The sequence below is a fragment of the Protomyctophum bolini genome (genome assembly GCF_963924005.1).
Source record: "Protomyctophum bolini genome assembly, chromosome: 14".
Classification (NCBI taxonomy): Eukaryota; Metazoa; Chordata; class Actinopteri; order Myctophiformes; family Myctophidae; genus Protomyctophum; species Protomyctophum bolini.
In genome coordinates, this window is record NC_137875.1 from 26,770,648 (window position 1) to 26,788,875 (window position 18,228).

Sequence of the window (18,228 nt, forward strand, 5' to 3'; positions counted from 1 at the left end):
TATTCAGTGTGTTGATGTTGAGAAAATCTCTGTCCAGAGTTCAGTGTGTTTCTCTGCTGCCGTTGTTTGCTAGGGTGGTCATTGTACAGGTGGCGCAGGAAGGAGAAAAGGAGTTGGCCCTTGATCACCCCGGGAGCAGTATGGGTTGGCGCCCTTTCAACCCCTGAATTTACCATGAACCACTAATCATTTAATTGACAATTCTTAATATGTTATTTGGGTTACCCTAAGGATCATAAACAAACCATTACTATTGCAATTTATTTTGGTTCAAGTTATACAGTTCCCTATATAGGCCAGTCAATCTACGTTTATAAAGGTTTATACTACCTATAACTGAACAAGACAACCCGTTGAAAGCTAAACTAGTTTGAAAATGTTTTCAAACATTTATGTTTTTGAGCTGTCAGAACTACTTATCACATGTAATGCTGTGTTTTGTGTTGACCTGTATTTCTGAAAGGAATGCCTGGATTTATGCTTCTGCTTCCATACGTATCTGTCTCAAGGTTTAGGACTTTACAGTCTATGGTTTAGGCCTACACGTCGCAATAGTGTCACAATAAACAGTGATAACAAACATACGTATACAGGTTTATTTTGCCAATTCCGTCAAAATATTGTGAAATGCAAAAGCTTTTTCAGATGTCAAAATACAATGATTATTTGAAGTCTGTTACACTTTAGAACATAAACGTGGACATCATCAGTAAAAAACACATTATATAAAACGTTACATTAAGGCTGTGGTTATATTGAAATGCAAGTTTGTCACCGATTATCTGTAAAGGTTCAGAATGACAGCATTTCCAGTGCGTTTTTTGTGCTCAACCATGGAAAATATTAAGTGTTACATATGTGCTTTATCTAGTTGATGATTGCAAATCAAGTGCCCATTAGCCTACAGTATATGCTGGCTACCTGTCTGGCCAGAGCCAAACCAGGGCAAACAGAAGTAACTAACTACTGTCACAGGTATTTGTGCTGTTATAGCTTACCTATAAATTGCATTTCTGTTGCAGAAAAACGTTGTTTCCCCGCTTTTACTCAAACTGTCAGGGCCTCTTATCTTCCCAGGTGTCCATAACGGTTGAGCTGTTTGCTCCGGTAGCAGTCCTGAAGAAGTTGTAGAAAATCTGTCAATTTCAGAACTTTTTCAGTAATGGTTCTAGCTCTTTGGCAATACATGAGGACAAGCAGGATTCCCTGTTACTGTGCACTGTTCATGTATTACAAAGGTATTTCTCTACAAATAGAAAAGCCCTTGCTAAATGTATACCGTTACAATCATGAAGTACAAAGATTAAAGAAGCAATGTCCATATCATATGTCCCAGAGGAACAAAGAGTCATTACTCATGATTATTCCATGTGACACAATTTGTTAAACTACTGGTGGGGTGTGATCAGATTTAAAACCTGTAAACCTCTGGCCAACATGGCACAAGATCTGACATCAATAGACTAAAATCTTTAAAAAATACATCTGGGTCTGAATTGGTGTGTTGTTGACCCAAAATACAAAGGTGAACACTGACAGGTGAACACATACATAGGTGAACACATAGGTGTACACGGACATTGCTGGTTGTAGGAGTGGTTGCACCACTCAATAAAAATGAAGTCCATTTTCACCTAGACCCAGAGTTCTGCTTGTTGTTGTCTCTCATGAACTTTAAAGCTGCATTTTGGACTGTATGAAGCGGCTCTCCATGTTGTTTATATATATAATCTCTTTCTAAAGCATGTTGTTAAACGCCAGCCAGACCCTAAGCTCCTCCTCAGACTGTGAGCTCCCCTCCCTGCGTTGCTCCCAGAACTGTTGAAACAACTTAGCACCTCCCTCACTCTTCTATCATAATTTTTTCATCAGTAAGGCCAAATAGTGCCGCTTTGCCTTTAACTGCATTCATGATGTCCCAGTTCTAAATGATATTTGCATCTCTGTGCGTCATCAGGTTCTCGTCACTGGTGAGTGGTGAAGGTAGGTAGGTTGCTGTAAACACCGTAGTTTGTCACTGTCAGGTGGATGCCTTGTATGTTCGAAAACGGTTCCCTTTTTTAAGACAACCTATTTTCCAGGCCAGTGTAGTTATTATTATTCACAAGCTCTTGTTAATACTATTCTGAATTCATTGGTTAAATATTCATAAAAACACTTTCACTTCAGCCTTCAGCTCACAACATGTATGCTGCATACTGTATGTTGTGAGCTAGTAGATCAGCTACTTTTGCTACTTTAGTACACTCTTGTACAACGAAGTAGGGCACTGATTTATGAAAACAAAAACCAAACAAACGAAACGTAAAGAAGTTGAGATCTGGAGATACAAGGCTTCTGCTCAACAGCAACAATTTGTTTAAGTGGTGCCCTGAATCCCCACAATCCCAGAGTCCCCTATCCTCATCTCCTGTCCCCTGCTTGGTTGTGGTGACCTGGCTGGCTGGCTGGGCTGACCGGCTGGTTGGGCGAGGCTGTCCATGGCCGACAGGATGGACGAGAAGAGGTGCTCTGTGTGGCCCTCCAGTGCTCTGGACTGACTCTCTATCAGGAGCAGGGTGTCTCTCAGGACTTCACAAGGGTGGAGCACAGAACAGAGAGACAAATAGAAGATTAAAACTTAATAGACAGAGGTGACTTATGGGTCTGATGCTGATCCCGATTTTGTGTCCTAGACCTAGACCATCAATTGTTGTGTTTTGACAGTTATTTTGTCAAAAACTAAAAACTTAAACACACAACATAAGCCCTATTCAAACATTGACAAAATTAGCGTGATCTACAAGCTCACGTGTTACAATGGCTATTTGGAAAAGGAAATTGGGACAAATCGGCTGAATAATATTACAAATACTAGTTATTACAAATACTGCACCCCCTGTTACCTCCTGACCTAGCTGACGCACCCCCCAACGCTCAGTCTCGTTGTATTTGGCCAAAAGTTATACATTTTTAATATGACTATGGCAAATAATCACAGAATGTCACTGCACTGAAAGACATGCAGCTACTGTATAGTACATATACTGTATACTGTATATGCAGCTGCTTACAACAGTGATTTACCAGATATTGCCGTTTGTTAAATAACACCGTAAAACCGCCATTACCCTTTTCAATTCATGTCACACACCCCCTAGAGGGCGTTCGTGCACCACAAGGGGTGCACGCACCACAGTTTGGGAACCCTTGCTCTAGTTACTAGAGCAAGGGTTCCCAGATAGTAGATACAGAAGGAAAGGAGGATGAGCAACAGACAGAAGTGAAAAGCACATTTGAGGAACAGAAACCACTTCACCCGTCCCAGGTCATGCAAAAACAAGACGGGAATGAAAAGTCTTCTCCATTAATCGAGTTCTGTATGCTTGGCTTCATTCTCCTCACAGGGTGTTTCCTGCTTCTCTTATCAGACAGTCCTGTGGTGTTGAGTTACCTCATCAGCCAGAACACAAGAGTCTGTACCACTACACAGCACTAGTTTACATGTTGTACTAACCTAGTATCTAACCCTAACACAAGAGTACCACTACACAGCACTAGTTTACATGTTGTACTAACCTAGTATCTAACCCTAACAAGGATGCGACCCGTTGTGAGCCTGTAGGTTGGCTGTTATTAAAGACTACTGTAATAATGTATTTAATAACCAACACTGATGGTTGTTGAGACGAAATTGATCAGTGATTCCAGTTTAGCAGCAGCCTTTCTGCTATATGTCATTATTAGGTGTATATTATATAAATCACACCCGTGTGAAGTGAGGGACACTCTTATCATCGTACATCATCATGACGTAAAATAGACACTATGCCTATTTGCTCAGACACTATGACGGGAATTTATGTATATGTTTGTGTAGGACGAAAATCTACACTAGTAATAACTGAATATAGGAGGAGGGCCTAGCTGCCCTCAATTATGACTTTAAAGACATGCATACCCACTTTGTGTTGTTATTCAACATTCTACTTTTGCACGTATAATCAATTTAGAGAAATTCACCCAACCTGTGTATAATGCAGATTTTCAAAACTCAACATTCTTTTGATTACTACTTTGTCCACATCATCAGACTCACCAGGAGACGTGGAATTCATACAGCTGAGGAGAAGTTCTCCAGTCTGCAGGACAGAGGAGGTCAGGGGATGGTGGGTACTCATTTCTCTCTGAAAACTCTGAGGCAGGGGGAAATACCATGGTAAACATTGAATGAAGGCACATGTCAACGCATAGTACAGCGAATAGTAGTGAATAGTATGGCAGCAGGACCTACAGCACGATTATGGCTATGCAGTACTGTATATAATTCTGATTATTGTCTGCTCGCTAAGGCATCAATTAGAGCAGGGGTTCTCAACCAGTGATCCGGGGACCACCAGTGGTCCTTGAGGGGGTTCCAGGTGGTCCACAGCTAAATGATGGAGAGTTGGTAACCAAATGGACACTTGTAGATCTAAAATGAAACCAAATAGACCCCTACGGGTAAATTTGGTTTCAATTTACACTCTCAAGAGTAAAACAATTTTTACTGCATTACTTAATTTACAAGAAGTCTACACAATATTAGAGAATGTAAAATATTTTGTATTTCGATCAACGTTTGCCTGTTATCGCTCTTAATGGTACTAACCGGGTACCAACATCAATACAGCATGGACATGTGGACAAAATCTTATCCAATGACAAAATATTATTTCGTTTTTGGGGTCTACGAGGCTGAATCTCATCAAATGGTGGTCCGTGGCTCAAATGCCGAATGAATAGTGTGCCTGGATATGAAAAGGGTTGAAAACCACTGAACTAGAGGGACCGGTATGACTGGAACTACAGGAGACATTGGCTGTATTCCACAACAACTGACATTCCCTTTGGTGATGTCACAGGGGAAGAAAAATACAGGGGGAAAAAAACACAAAACACACTCCAACATCAAATAATCCAAATGGTGACTCCTCATTAATGAACAAAGCATTGCAACTTGCCTGATATTCAGCCAGAGAAGACTTGACGCTCTCAATGTCCACGGTAGGCGGAGACAAAACCGCCATTCTCTCAACCACAGTATAGAGCCAATGGACGAGCTCCCCGAGGTTGGAGCAAAACACCTGGACAGGAAACACCCATTGAATGTTTTAGAACATGCATTCATTTTTGTATTTTTTGGAAAAACCTACATGATTAGAGCTCTGTCAAACTCCACACAGAAAGGCCACAACATCGGTTGGATTAAATCCCAGGACCTTCATAATGGTAACGTAATCAATGCTAACCACTGAGGCAACGTTGTGCCACACACATATTACACACAACACATACATACCTGGATGTGTTGCATGAGGGAGTCTGTTTGCTCCTGGTTCTCCGGACTTGTCCTGTGGACCGCTGGGAAGGTCAGCCCACTAAGCTGTCCCACCAGAGCCTCTACGTCCCTGAGACTGGTCAGTGTCAGCCCCCCCCTGTCCACAGGCTGCGTCTGTGTTCCATGCATCTGTCTGACCCCAGGACCACCTGCTGAGGGAAGGTAGTGAAGATCTTAGAGAAATGTACTTACCGGTAGTGCCTGGTTCTTATTGATCTTAAACATAGTAAACAACTACATTACAATAAATAAATAAAAATGTTATCTATCTATCTATCTATCTATCCCAAATTGTATACAAGTCAGTGAACAAAAGCATACAACATGAGTGTATATGTTATCCCTCCCACCTCCCAAAGTTCCCGCTAAGAGCCTGAAAGAGCCACAACCCTCGGCCTGGTATCTTGCTGTACCATTAACAAAAGAAAAACAATACATACAAATAAGACACATTTACATTGAAAAAAATATTAGAGTGGAATGGAAGTTTTCCTTCTTTCTTACACCTACCCTTACTGAAGTACTGAGCAGTCCCATCATGGGCACCCCTCTCCTGCCTGTCCACATCTTCATCCCTTCTTTCTTTGTCACGTCTGTCAGCCTCATCTTTGCATTTCTCAGATGCCTCTCCTTGCTGCACCTCCACTTGTTTTTCAAGCAGGGGGTTGGAGGAGTAGATGGAGGTGGTTCCAGGGTCCAGAGACTCCCAGCTGGCTGAGTCAGGCTGGTTGATCTGCGCTATCACCTCCCTCACCTACATCCATGATAGAAATACACCAACAAATATTTTGTCTTTTTTACATAGCTTCCAAATATACAAAACAGTCTCATAAAGAAATACATTTAAGGTGGCAGGCTCAAGCTAACATCTCCTCAGACTCGCTGTAAACCTGTTCAAACTCAACTCGAGCCTTTTGCTGCTTACTTGGTTATTTTCAGAACTTGCTGTAAGTGTTCTTTGTGTTTCATGCCTCTCTCGAAACTAAATCGAATAAGTTAATTACAGTAAGAGTATGCCCCCCTGCTGACCTGCCTAGACAGCGCTTGCAACTCCTCCAGCTGATCTGGGAGGGGTCTGTAGTCCTCGTCCTCGTCCCAGTCCCCGTCTCCGACACACCCTGGCCGGGGAAGAATGCTGGTGGAGCGGATGAAGGAGGAGCAGGAGAAATAAGAAGGGGAGTGCGTGGACGCATGGTGTTGACGGCGTTGACCTTCGCCAGCGTTGTGACCGGTTTGGTTTTCTCTGGCTCTGCCCTTGCTGCCATCCAGGCTATCCAGAGACAAACCAAAGAGGTCCTCTGGGGAGAGGGGACTGGTATAGAGAAGGCCGTCTGACGACTTGGAGAGCCCAAGGATCTTGGCAGACCTAAGGACGCCGAGTGTCCCGTCCCCTCTGGGTCGCCCCATTCCAGTGCGCTCCGCCCTGCTCAGGGAAAAGTCCAGAGCTGATAGGCTGGCTGAGCTGCAGATGCGATCGAGTTCTATCCCTGAGTCCTGGAGACCTGAGTCTGTATGGAGGAGACAGGCACCCTGTGGATCGGTGCCATCCCACTCACTGAACACCCTCCCTGGCCTTAGAGGGTAGGTGTAGTCCAGGAGTTCCTGGTACTCCCTGTCAGGGTCCCAGTTCAAAGACTGCCGGTCCGGGGAAGGGGGGAGAGACTTGGGGATGGCACACGCCCAGTAGTTGGCCTGGTTGGGGGACATGGTGTGGAGGGTGGGGGGCATAGTGTGTGGGGCGGGGGACCTGCGGCCCTGGAAGTAACCTGTAGATGAGATTACTTTCAAGCGGCTCTCCCCTCCACCTCCCTTTCCCCCTAATCTCAGCTCAGTTCTCTGGGGCCTCAGGGTGCGTGAGTGGGGGGTGTATGTAGGAGAGAGGAGAGTGGACGACAGCCGAGGGCTTAGAGGGGAGGTTGGGGTATGGACCTCCGTGGGTGGACTGCGGTGACTGCGGTGACTGCGTTGCCCCAATCTACTGCCTAGGTAGACTGAGCCAAAAGTGGATTCATCACGGGAGGGGCTGCCCCTGAGGTCTGCAAGTCCCAAGGGTGACATGAGGTCTTCTCCAGAGGCTGAGGAAGGTGAGATGTTACCCTGAGAGAGGTTGTGGCGGTCCACGGCACTGAGGTCTCTTGGTCTGGTTAAATAGTCCATGTTGATATGATGATGATAGCTTTCTGTACTATCACCTGGCCACCGTTTATCCTATAAAGAAGACAAGATCAAGAAGGTCCCGATTCAGTTTTCATAGAGTCAAGCATCTGACTCTATAATATATTAGTAAACATTCCTTAGCCTATTACTTACAAAAAGACAAGACACTCATTGATACTCTCCTGTATTACAGCTATTTACCAGCGGTACATGTTTTTTTGAGGGGCGCTCCTATATACAGCTTTTGTCCCCACATGTCTCAATATTTGCCATTGACAACGAAAGGAGAAATGAGGTCAAAATGTCCGCCAAATATGACGTAAATTTGTGGCAACACAAACATTATATTATAGGACACTGAAGGGAAAATATACGTCATATGTAGATGAGAAAATCGGCTACTCAATCACATAAATTCAGTTGTTAATGAGATGATGTATAATGATGTATATGATAAGAGCACCCCTCACTTCACACAGGTGTGATATTTTTATATTTCTAGTGGTATACAAACTATTCTGCCGTTGCTTCTAATTGTACTTTTGTACCATTTTCTTTATTTTCAAAATATTTTTATTCAAGTTTTTGTGAGAAACCCAGGGGCAAGTATTAAACAGTTGTACCATTTTAAGTGTAAATAGAAAACTATCTCTCCCTCTCCCCTCTGAAGTACCAGTAGCAATATAATATTGCATATTAAGGGAGACCTCACAAATGTATCAGCTTCAATTTCATAGTCCTCCAGTTCCAATTTTGTCTGCTAATTTTTGAGGGCTGCTAGCCCCTCCTATGCCCAGCTTTGTGTGTTTGTGTACCCCATATAGCGATAATTTGATTCACTGAGCACGGAATGTGATGTATGATAAGAGCACCCCTCACTTCACACGAGTGTGATTTTTCATTACTTTGATTTTCACCTGTTTATCCTGCATTCCGTTTTAGATATCTCACCCGATTGTTTCAAATTTATACCAGATCATGTATTTTCTGTTTACTAAAGAACTGCAGAGATGGAGAGACCCCTGTTACACTCGGAACTTCGGAATTTAGAACTATTTAACACTCATTTTAACAAAACTAATATCACCAACACCTTGACCGGGGTCGACTCTTTAACTGGTTGGCTCTGGTTCTGTAATCGGCCCATCTGCGACGGGTTGTGAGATTGTCATAGTTTTACAGTATATGATGTATTCATTTCTTGTTACCTGTACGGGTTCCTCCTGTGCCTGTGACCTCTTCAGGATGGACGTCTGCTGCTCTGTGGGAAATAGGGGCTTTCTCATCACATATTGCCTGTCTGTCAAATATCTGGAGGAAGGAGCCATGCTGACACTCTTCCTGGGACCACCTCTTTCTCTATCCCCCTGTCTTTCTGTTTCTCCCTCTATCCTCCCTCTTTCCGCTGCATTTCGTGAACGATGGATATGGCTCGCTCCCGTTGTCTGTGTGAACTCTGGGAGCCGACTGTTCCACATTCTGCCGCCTCCCTTGGCTTCCATTGGGGAGAGAGACCCGGGGAAGGCCCTGTCAGCTCCTGATGTCATGCTCCTGAAACAAGGCGCTGGGATGCCTCATGTGTTTATGGTGTACACTGTGAAAAGATGAAAACAAGTGCAGAGTAAGAACCTTCGTGCGTGCGTGCGTGCGTGTGTGCATGTGAGAATCAAGAAGACTTCTCAGTTTTTATCACCTTGATTTATGAAATAAAGGAATTCAAATTTACACACAAACTGTCTGTTGAAGATGCTTTTTAGACACCTTTTCTAGCTGCTCAGGGAGTGGAACTCTCATCCAGATAAGCATCAGACTGAATCCATGTAAGTGTAATGATATGTTTGCTCCTAGGCTGGCTCACCTGACCGATCTCATTAAGACTGCATGCTCTGACTTGCCTGTGTGCTCGCTGGACCAGGGGAGGTGGTGAACACTGAACTTTGTCCTCCTCTTGTCATTGCCCTCACAGACCAGATCGGTCAATAACGACAGCAGCATACATGTAGTACAGTAGCTGTTGCTAAGAGACTCATGATTTTATGTCAGGGCTGCCAGGTGACTATCAGAATGTTGGGGGGACATCTTACTGTGGCAGTGTTGCTGCTAAACAGGGTGCACACTGCACAGCCAAGCACCTTCCGCTCTCAGCAAAATACCATTCAATGAAAATACTCGTACACTACTCAACCACTCTACATACTATTAAATAATAGAGTATGTATGTAGAGTGTGAGGGTAATGCTTTGTGAAAGCCTTGCCCCCCATAGTACACTTTGAGCAATCTTCATCAATAATTAAGGAGGGGCTCTACACCCCCTCTCCACCTCACATCTTACAGATGTGACGCCAACAAGGCATTCCGTTCTAAATGCCAAGCTCGCTCTACTACGGAGCCAGGCAACTCCATCTACCTTTTGAATTATGCACCATGTGACACACATAATCTTGGTCTACACCAAAATGCACCCAATTTCAGATATGATCATGAATGATCATTTGTAAAAGTATTACAATAATCTTCAAAACAAGAATCACGTTAGGAAGTAGGAACTTAGGAAGGATACAACACACATGCACCCTCCCCCCTCCTCTCCTCATCACACACACACACACACACACACACACACACACACACACAGCTGAGTACATCTCGTTGCCATAGCAATAGCTTTGAGAGGGTGGTACTAGACTAGAATGTGGAGCATGCATGGAGGTGTCCAAAAAAGACAGCATAGGGCGAAAACACACATGCCACGATTTTAGACAACCTACTGTCTTTTGTGAGAACAGAATCAAATATAACGAGCTGACCATTATAATCAGTAGACATATAGTAAGTATTACTAGAGACAGACAGGCACTTAGCAGCCACCAAGACAGTGTTTGGAAAATGGCTGTGTATGTAACCCATGCACTGGCAGCATGTTGACACTGACCAAGGCAACAAACTCACTATGGCCCCCTGCCCACTTCCTCTACCAGTCTGATAAGAGAAAATTATCTAAATTAGCTGGCAAAAGGAAAAATGGGGAGGAGTATGATTTTACACTAAAATGCTGGAGCATTGCACACATTGCATTTGTAATGAAAGGGGGAGTGGTTAACTAGGCTACACATAATCAAACACTTAACTTTGTACAATTCAGTCATGTGTCGACCTGAAAGCTTGAAGATAGGAGGCATGTCAACAGTGATAGCCATGTCATTCATGTATTAAGCTAGTGGTTGTCACTCAGCCTGAAACCAGGCTGAAAACTGAATTTTGAACTCAGTTCCCATCAGATTACCCATAAGATCACATTCATTAAAAGTCTTGATAGCCCTTCCTTTTCCAGTACAGTAATTACCGGTCTGTAAAAGGAAGGGCTACCAAAGACTTATGGCAATAACCTTCAATCGCATAGGCTATAGAGCTTCTGGTCCAGTAGTCAGTCTATAACTAAATCCTCATGTCCATTTGGGCCAATCTTTGTTCAATTTACACGATTTTACTCTGTACTTGGTTAGTCTGCTATAGTGGCTAAACAATCAATGGATGGCAGCAGCTGTGTCATAGCAACAGATGAACCAAACAACAATGAACTACAGTCCTACACACAGTCCAGTCAGTGGCATTCTGGTCGTTGTCCATACTGGGCCCTCCCCTTCTACTGTCTTTTTTTTTTTCAAACAATGAACACTGTATGAGTGTTATAAAATAAATCGCCTTCTGCAGAGCTCGTATGGCACTGAAAGGTTGAACATTCAAAAGACTCCCCAAAAAGACCGGTATACCGTAACCGGGCTGATGATAGAGACAGACGTGAATGATGGATGAAAGGTGCGTCCAGCCATAGATAGGAAGCATACCATTCCATTCTATAGTTGGCTGCCTGTTTGTGAGACCTTACACAGATATGACTATTAAAGGCATTTTTAGACCGCTGTCCGAGTGCACTGGCCACACAGCTGGTCTAAATGAGCATGATGCTTATCGTGGACGGAGCATAGAAGTCTCGCGAGTCAGAAAATTCAAAATACTGTAATTATTGGAAACTAAAACTTTGAATTAATAATGGCAACTAAAACTGTGAATCTATGTCTAGTTTAATTATAACGCTATTTAATTTCTGAGCCCCATCTTACTGCAATAAAATGATACTCACCTGCCTTATTAGCGCACTGTTATATTTGAAGATGAATTATCAAAACGTAGCGATCTGTCTCAGTCTCTGCGGCCACATCGTTGCTACTGTTGCTGTTCTTTGTTTGTTACGGAAACAGCGGAGGGAAGAGAAAGTTCAATTGTAAACAGGAGCAAACGGAAGACGGAACAATACTTTACTGCCCTCTAGTGGATACATAATGGTATGGTTTTGTACTCCATGTTTGTAGGCTACAGACAGTATTGATTGATTGATGAATTTATTAACAGATTGGAGAATTACAGTACATTTAAAGTACAACTCAATACAAAACTGTTAACTGTGGACGACACCATAAAGTACTACACTTGTTTACAATAAGGCCCACCATGTTCAATTCATCATAACAATTAGAGACGTACAAATATACTCTATATAGCCAAAAACAGGAAATCATAGAGGAGGTTGTTACTTCCTCTATGATGATTTCTTGTTTTTGGCTATATAGAAGTGTATATTTGTACGTCTCTAAATGTTATGAATTGAACATGCCATGGTGGAACCTATTGTAAACAAGTCTCTAAATGTTATGAATTGAACATGCCATGGTGGAACCTATTGTAAACAAGCGTAGTGATTTATGGTTTCGTCCACAGTTAACAGTCTTGTATTGAGTTGTACTTGAAATGTACTGTAATTCTCCAAAATGTTAATACTTCAATCAATGGATAATGGTCAGGGACTGGGTAACTGATAATTCCAGCTATAATACCATTCCCTTAACCAGCCCCCCTTCCTGCTTTTTTGAGATGGGGGTAAAGAAGGCAAAATCCCATCAATACTTCTCTAGTAGATTTTATTACTCCGAACATTCACATTTCTATACAATACAAGGATTGAAGGAATGACCTGTGTGACTTTCAATGTCATGCACTGCACTAATGAACCACAATATACCAACAAAATGTACAGAATGTATATTGCAGATTGCAATATTTGAGCTTAAATACGGTTGCTTTTGATAATAATGTGCTTGAGTGCATACTCTTAACTCAATCAATATACACAAATAAATACAGTAATCACTACATTTCTCATTGGAATAAAAAAGTGATTTTTCTTATGGATTGGCTGTGGTGCTCACTGAAATCCTCAGTTTTAATCCAATCATTTTTAACACTCAAGATTTTAAAGTGTACTATGTAAGGTATCATTTAAACAGCTTAACTGTTCTGAACGAGACCATGATACAGGAGATGCTACTTAAAAGATAGTGAGTGATTAAAGTATTGTGTACTGATGTATTAGACAAGGTCCTTTCTCCGCATTGTCCACAGACTGAAAACCAGTATGGCCCTGATGGACCAACGCTGGGATGGATTTCACTGATGCACTTTTCCAAAGTGAGTCGTGAAGGTTCAGTGTAATGCTCAAGAACACATGACTATTGATAGAAACATTAATGACAGCTTCTGCACACCTGAGGAGTAGGTGACGTGTGTAGAAAACCTGCACAGTCTTCCTCAACTGCACAGAAGAAAGCTTTATTCAACAATGTTTCTGAAAGTTTTCTTCTACGAAAGTGAGGAAGATAGCATTCAAGAGTTTCCTTGGTATCTACTGGTAAGCCTTAGCTCGCCGTCTTCTGAACAGAGTAGGTAGTAGATAGGCTATCCTAATGAGGTTACCATCGACTGTATGTGTCCTTAATAGCCGTGTAATATCCCAAAGAGAACAAACTAAAAGTCAATACAGCGGCCCTTCCGCTCCCAGTCTCCATAGCGTGTGGGCTCCGGTCCTCTGGGGCCCCCATGCTCCTTAGTTTCAGGGTTGACATCACGAGGGAATTCTGGGAGATGAAAAATGAAACAAGAACTTGGTTTAAACGACACAACACATGATGATAGTGTTGAACTGGACGTGTATTTAAATCTAATCCTATCACCACGGTCACACTTTTTAATGCAGTCAATATTTACCAAATTTAAACCCTCATCCCAGAAGTCATACTTCAATGCATAAGTATAATGTATCCTATCCAACGCAGATATTTATTTTCCTTGACTCTCACTTCACCGGTGCTGAAATAATCAGCTTTTCTTCCTGGTTTACAGGTTAATCATGTGATTTTATGTGATCAATGCTTGATTTCACAAGTCAATTAAAAATATTGCCACTAATAACTCACTTTCAAGAACATCCTTGACCTTCTCTTCGCCTTCGGGCGTGTCAAACCGGCCCTGTGGTGTTTTCGCTTTACGCAGCGGTTCCTTGTCCTTCACCGATCCACTGGCCGAGCGTGAGCATCCTATGAGGAACAATAAGTCACATTGAACACTTGGCTTGTCTCAAGCACCCAAAGTATCCCAAAGTAAAGGAACTTGACTGAGAAAGAATATAGCCTACTGCATGCATAGTTGCATACAGTGCACACAATCAAAAACAATGAATTAAATCAGACAATTCTGTAAGCCACAACAGTCTAGATGTAAAATAATACTAAGTAATAGAAACCTGTAACTCGATCAAACCAACAAAGTAGAAAAAGCGGCACTCAAAATAAAAGATGCAAGACCGGCTCAGATCCAATTTCTCATGAGAACACTGACGCATTTTGGCAAGAGCCTTCTTCATAGCAGATTAAAAAGGGCAGTTTTTCTATCTTAACCGATACTTAGCATTAGCCCACCATCATCTATAATGGTGAGATTCATGTTGCACAATGATTTATGAAACATTGAATTGAACTTTTATTTCAGACTTATTCTGTTAGCCATGACTGCCCATATTACTAAAATTGTAGATCTACACTTTACACAGATCCTGCATTAATCTCGTTATCTGGTGTGGTGTGGGTGAGTTACAACAGCATATTATAAGCGCCGCTGGTGTAGTGGTATCATGCAAGATTCCCATTCTTGCGACCCGGGTTCGATTCCCGGGCGGCGCACTGATTTTCTTAATGAATTGAAAATAGAGGACCCAAGTCTTATTGCTTTCTCTGGTTTTATCCTCGTAGCAGATTTTGTATTGACATGTACTTTGTTTAAAATGTACCCATTCTACAATCTGTTCATAAAATGTTCAATCAATCAAATCAAATCAATCAATGGATTGATTGTAGAGTTCGTGGCAAACAAACAACCTGCATGGCATTGGTTGTTATCTTGGTCTAGGCTAGTGTATTAGTCCTATGAGAAATACAAGTAAATGGCGTGTGTGTGTATGTGTATGCACTGCAGCATGTTGTGAATGTGACAGTGAACATACCGACCTGTGAAAGCTGATTCCACAACGAACCCCTTAGTTATACAACGTTTGGTTGTAGACGCGCCGAGCCGCAGCAGAGACATGTTTCTGTAGAGGCTGGTCAGTCCTGTACTTTGCTGGACACTGGGACAGTCCTGTACTGTGCTGGACTGGGACAGTCCGACAATGACAGGGACACTTACACAATTTCGTTGTAATGTTTTGACGAACGTGTGACGTGTCGCCGGAGACAACGTCATCAGCCAGCGACACAGAGAGAGAGGTGTTTTTAAATGAATTGCTGTGCTCAGTTGCGTCCACTAGAGGGGACTAAAACACAAGCTTTTTAGTTCTGTCGCTTAGGTTAAATTCGAAGAGATCAATCAGGGGAATATAATTTAGGTAAAATAGAAAAGCATGAATCTTAATTGTGGCAATGCTATGCAATACAAACCCACAGATTGCAGTAATTCCATACATAACTACCTCTCCGTTGAACGAGAGAGAGAGAGAGAGAGAGAGAGAGAGAGAGATACCTGTGTGTGTGTGTGTGTGTGTGTGTGTGTGTGTGTGTGTGTGTGTGTGTGTGTGTGTGTGTGTGTGTGTGTATATATATATATATATATATATATATCCTATTCCTATATATATATTGAAGAAAATGTTTTGTTTGAAGACAAAAATATCACTTACAGTACCTTTAATTATATAATAATTGCATAGCCTATATATATATATATATATATATATATATATATATATATATATATATATATATATATATATATATATATATATATATATAGTAGCCTATAGGCTATGCAATTATTTGACTGTATCATAATTACTACATCACCACCAATTCCAAATAATAGCAAGATAATTGCTATAATCTTCACTGTGGCAGTTGATTTATTGCCACTTATAACCCACCGGAATTCAGTAATTTAGGTGAGTGTTTTGTTCTGTTCCCAAGTGATGATTGAAAAATTAATCGAACGCACAGAGAGACACACAAACATGTCCATGCAGACTCATATACACATGCACCAAGCAAGCATAGTCTAGATATGAATTATTATTGGAAACTGATTTTGCTCAGCAAATACATGGGGGGTTCCCAGATGTTGTTGTAAAGTTGATCATACTTAATTTGGGATTTCTAATATAAATAAGTTACTCTGGAATTCATTCAACCCATGACCATATGAAGATAGATGCTGTCCTTTGTGAATTTAATGCACGCACACACACATACACATACACACACATTGATAAGTGTATCCCATGTACACATGTGTTGACATGCTTTTCCCTGAAGGGTTAAAGGTACTGTAAGTGATATTTTTGTCTTCAAACAAAACCTTTTTTGTTAAAACATTACATTCTGACAGTAATCATTGCTGTAGTGCAGAGTGTCTGTTCTCTGCAGCTCTTAACTTTTGTTGAAATGAAATTGGTAGAATGTATTTTCTGTGCTGTGCACTAAATAGCTGGAGACTCAGCGCAGTGTTAATTCTTTCACAATATTTAGTCTTATTCTTTTGAATAACACACAAGTCTTAGTCCTATATTTAGTCTTCTGAAAAATCTTAGTTCTTAGTCTTAGTCAACAAAATTAACACTGCTGAAGAGCTGATGCATGATGGTGATGATATTGATGGTGATCAGATGATAGAATCATCTGAGAGGGTTGTTGGTTCTTCATAGGGTGAAGGAGGTTGAAGGAGAGATAACCCCAGCACCATGAGTAAGGCTGGGACAGAGGCTACCCCAGCACCATGCATAAGGCTGGGACAGAGGCTACCCCAGCACTATGAGTAAGGCTGGGACAGAGGCTACCCCATGCAGCACTATAAGTAAGGCTGGGACAGAGGCTACCCCAGCACTATGAGTAAGGCTGGGACAGAGGCTACCCCATGCAGCACCATGAGTAAGGCTGGGACAGAGGCTACCCCAGCACCATGAGTAAGGCTGGGACAGAGGCTACCCCATGCAGCACTATGAGTAAGGCTGGGACAGAGGCAGGCTACCGCAGCACTATGAGTAAGGCTGGGACAGAGGCTACCCCAGCACTATGAGTAAGGCTGGGACAGAGGCTATCCCATGCAGCACTATGAGTAAGGCTGGGACAGAGGCTACCCCATGCAGCACTATGAGTAAGGCTGGGACAGAGGCTACCCCATGCAGCACTATGAGTAAGGCTGGGACAGAGGCTACCCCATGCAGCACTATGAGTAAGGCTGGGACAGAGGCTACCCCAGCACTATGAGTAAGGCTGGGACAGAGGCTACCCCATGCAGCACTATGAGTAAGGCTGGGACAGAGGCTACCCCAGCACCATGAGTAAGGCTGGGACAGAGGCTACCCCAGCACCATGAGTAAGGCTGGGACAGAGGCTACCGCAGCACTATGAGTAAGGCTGGGACAGAGGCTACCCCATGCAGCACTATGAGTAAGGCTGGGACAGAGGCTATCCCATGCAGCACTATGAGTAAGGCTGGGACAGAGGCTACCCCAGCACTATAGTAAGGCTGGGACAGAGGCTACCCCAGCACCATGAGTAAGGCTGGGACAGAGGCTACCCCAGCACTATGAGTAAGGCTGGGACAGAGGCTACCCCAGCACTATATGAGTAAGGCTGGGACAGAGGCTACCCCAGCACTATATGAGTAAGGCTGGGACAGAGGCTACCCCAGCACTATATGAGTAAGGCTGGGACAGAGGCTACCCCAGCACCATGAGTAAGGCTGGGACAGAGGCTACCGCAGCACTATGAGTAAGGCTGGGACAGAGGCTACCCCAGCACTATGAGTAAGGCTGGGACAGAGGCTACCCCATGCAGCACTATGAGTAAGGCTGGGACAGAGGCTACCCCATGCAGCACTATGAGTAAGGCTGGGACAGAGGCTATCCCATGCAGCACTATGAGTAAGGCTGGGACAGAGGCTACCCCAGCACTATGAGTAAGGCTGGGACAGAGGCTACCCCAGCACTATGAGTAAGGCTGGGACAGAGGCTACCCCAGCACTATGAGTAAGGCTGGGACAGAGGCTACCCCAGCACCATGAGTAAGGCATGGGACAGAGGCTACCCCAGCAGCCAGCACCCACACCTTCACCGAACTGCCACCCTGGAGGAATTGGTAGAAGTCTAGTATCATCTGGTAGCTACACAGCTGCAGCTTCCATCAAGATGCTCTCCAGCTCCTCAATAAGCACAGCTTTGAAAGGTCCAGAGGAAGACTGTCATTCACATATTTCACCAACTAATGTAAGGGGATCATAATAAATACCTGTACTAAAATAAATTTTCCCCCCTGGTGTGACACATTGGATTGGT

General features: G+C 43.0%; 2 protein-coding genes across 3 annotated transcripts; both read right to left on the bottom strand.

The window, feature by feature from the left end:
- Positions 1–591: 591 nt before the first annotated feature.
- cep68 (centrosomal protein 68) lies at positions 592–11,760 on the bottom strand. 2 transcript variants are annotated; one of them, XM_080782283.1, is made up of 8 exons: positions 11,659–11,760; positions 8,725–9,110; positions 6,389–7,567; positions 5,870–6,113; positions 5,321–5,508; positions 4,983–5,105; positions 4,079–4,175; positions 592–2,571 (listed from the first exon to the last, which is right to left on the bottom strand). In XM_080782283.1, exons 2-8 carry the CDS (start codon positions 9,061–9,063, stop codon positions 2,360–2,362), a joined length of 2,382 nt encoding a protein of 793 aa, XP_080638409.1. In that variant the 5' UTR covers positions 9,064–9,110; positions 11,659–11,760; the 3' UTR covers positions 592–2,359. The 2 variants fall into 2 exon arrangements, with proteins under 2 accessions (XP_080638409.1, XP_080638408.1); XM_080782282.1 differs by having other exon boundaries at positions 5,321–5,511.
- Positions 11,761–12,485: 725 nt separating this feature from the next.
- On the bottom strand, positions 12,486–15,115 carry sdhaf4 (succinate dehydrogenase complex assembly factor 4). The gene is made up of 3 exons (XM_080782859.1): positions 14,912–15,115; positions 13,826–13,945; positions 12,486–13,486 (listed from the first exon to the last, which is right to left on the bottom strand). The coding sequence occupies exons 1-3, from the start codon at positions 14,988–14,990 to the stop codon at positions 13,377–13,379; spliced, it is 309 nt and encodes a 102-aa protein (XP_080638985.1). The 5' UTR covers positions 14,991–15,115; the 3' UTR covers positions 12,486–13,376.
- Positions 15,116–18,228: the final 3,113 nt, after the last annotated feature.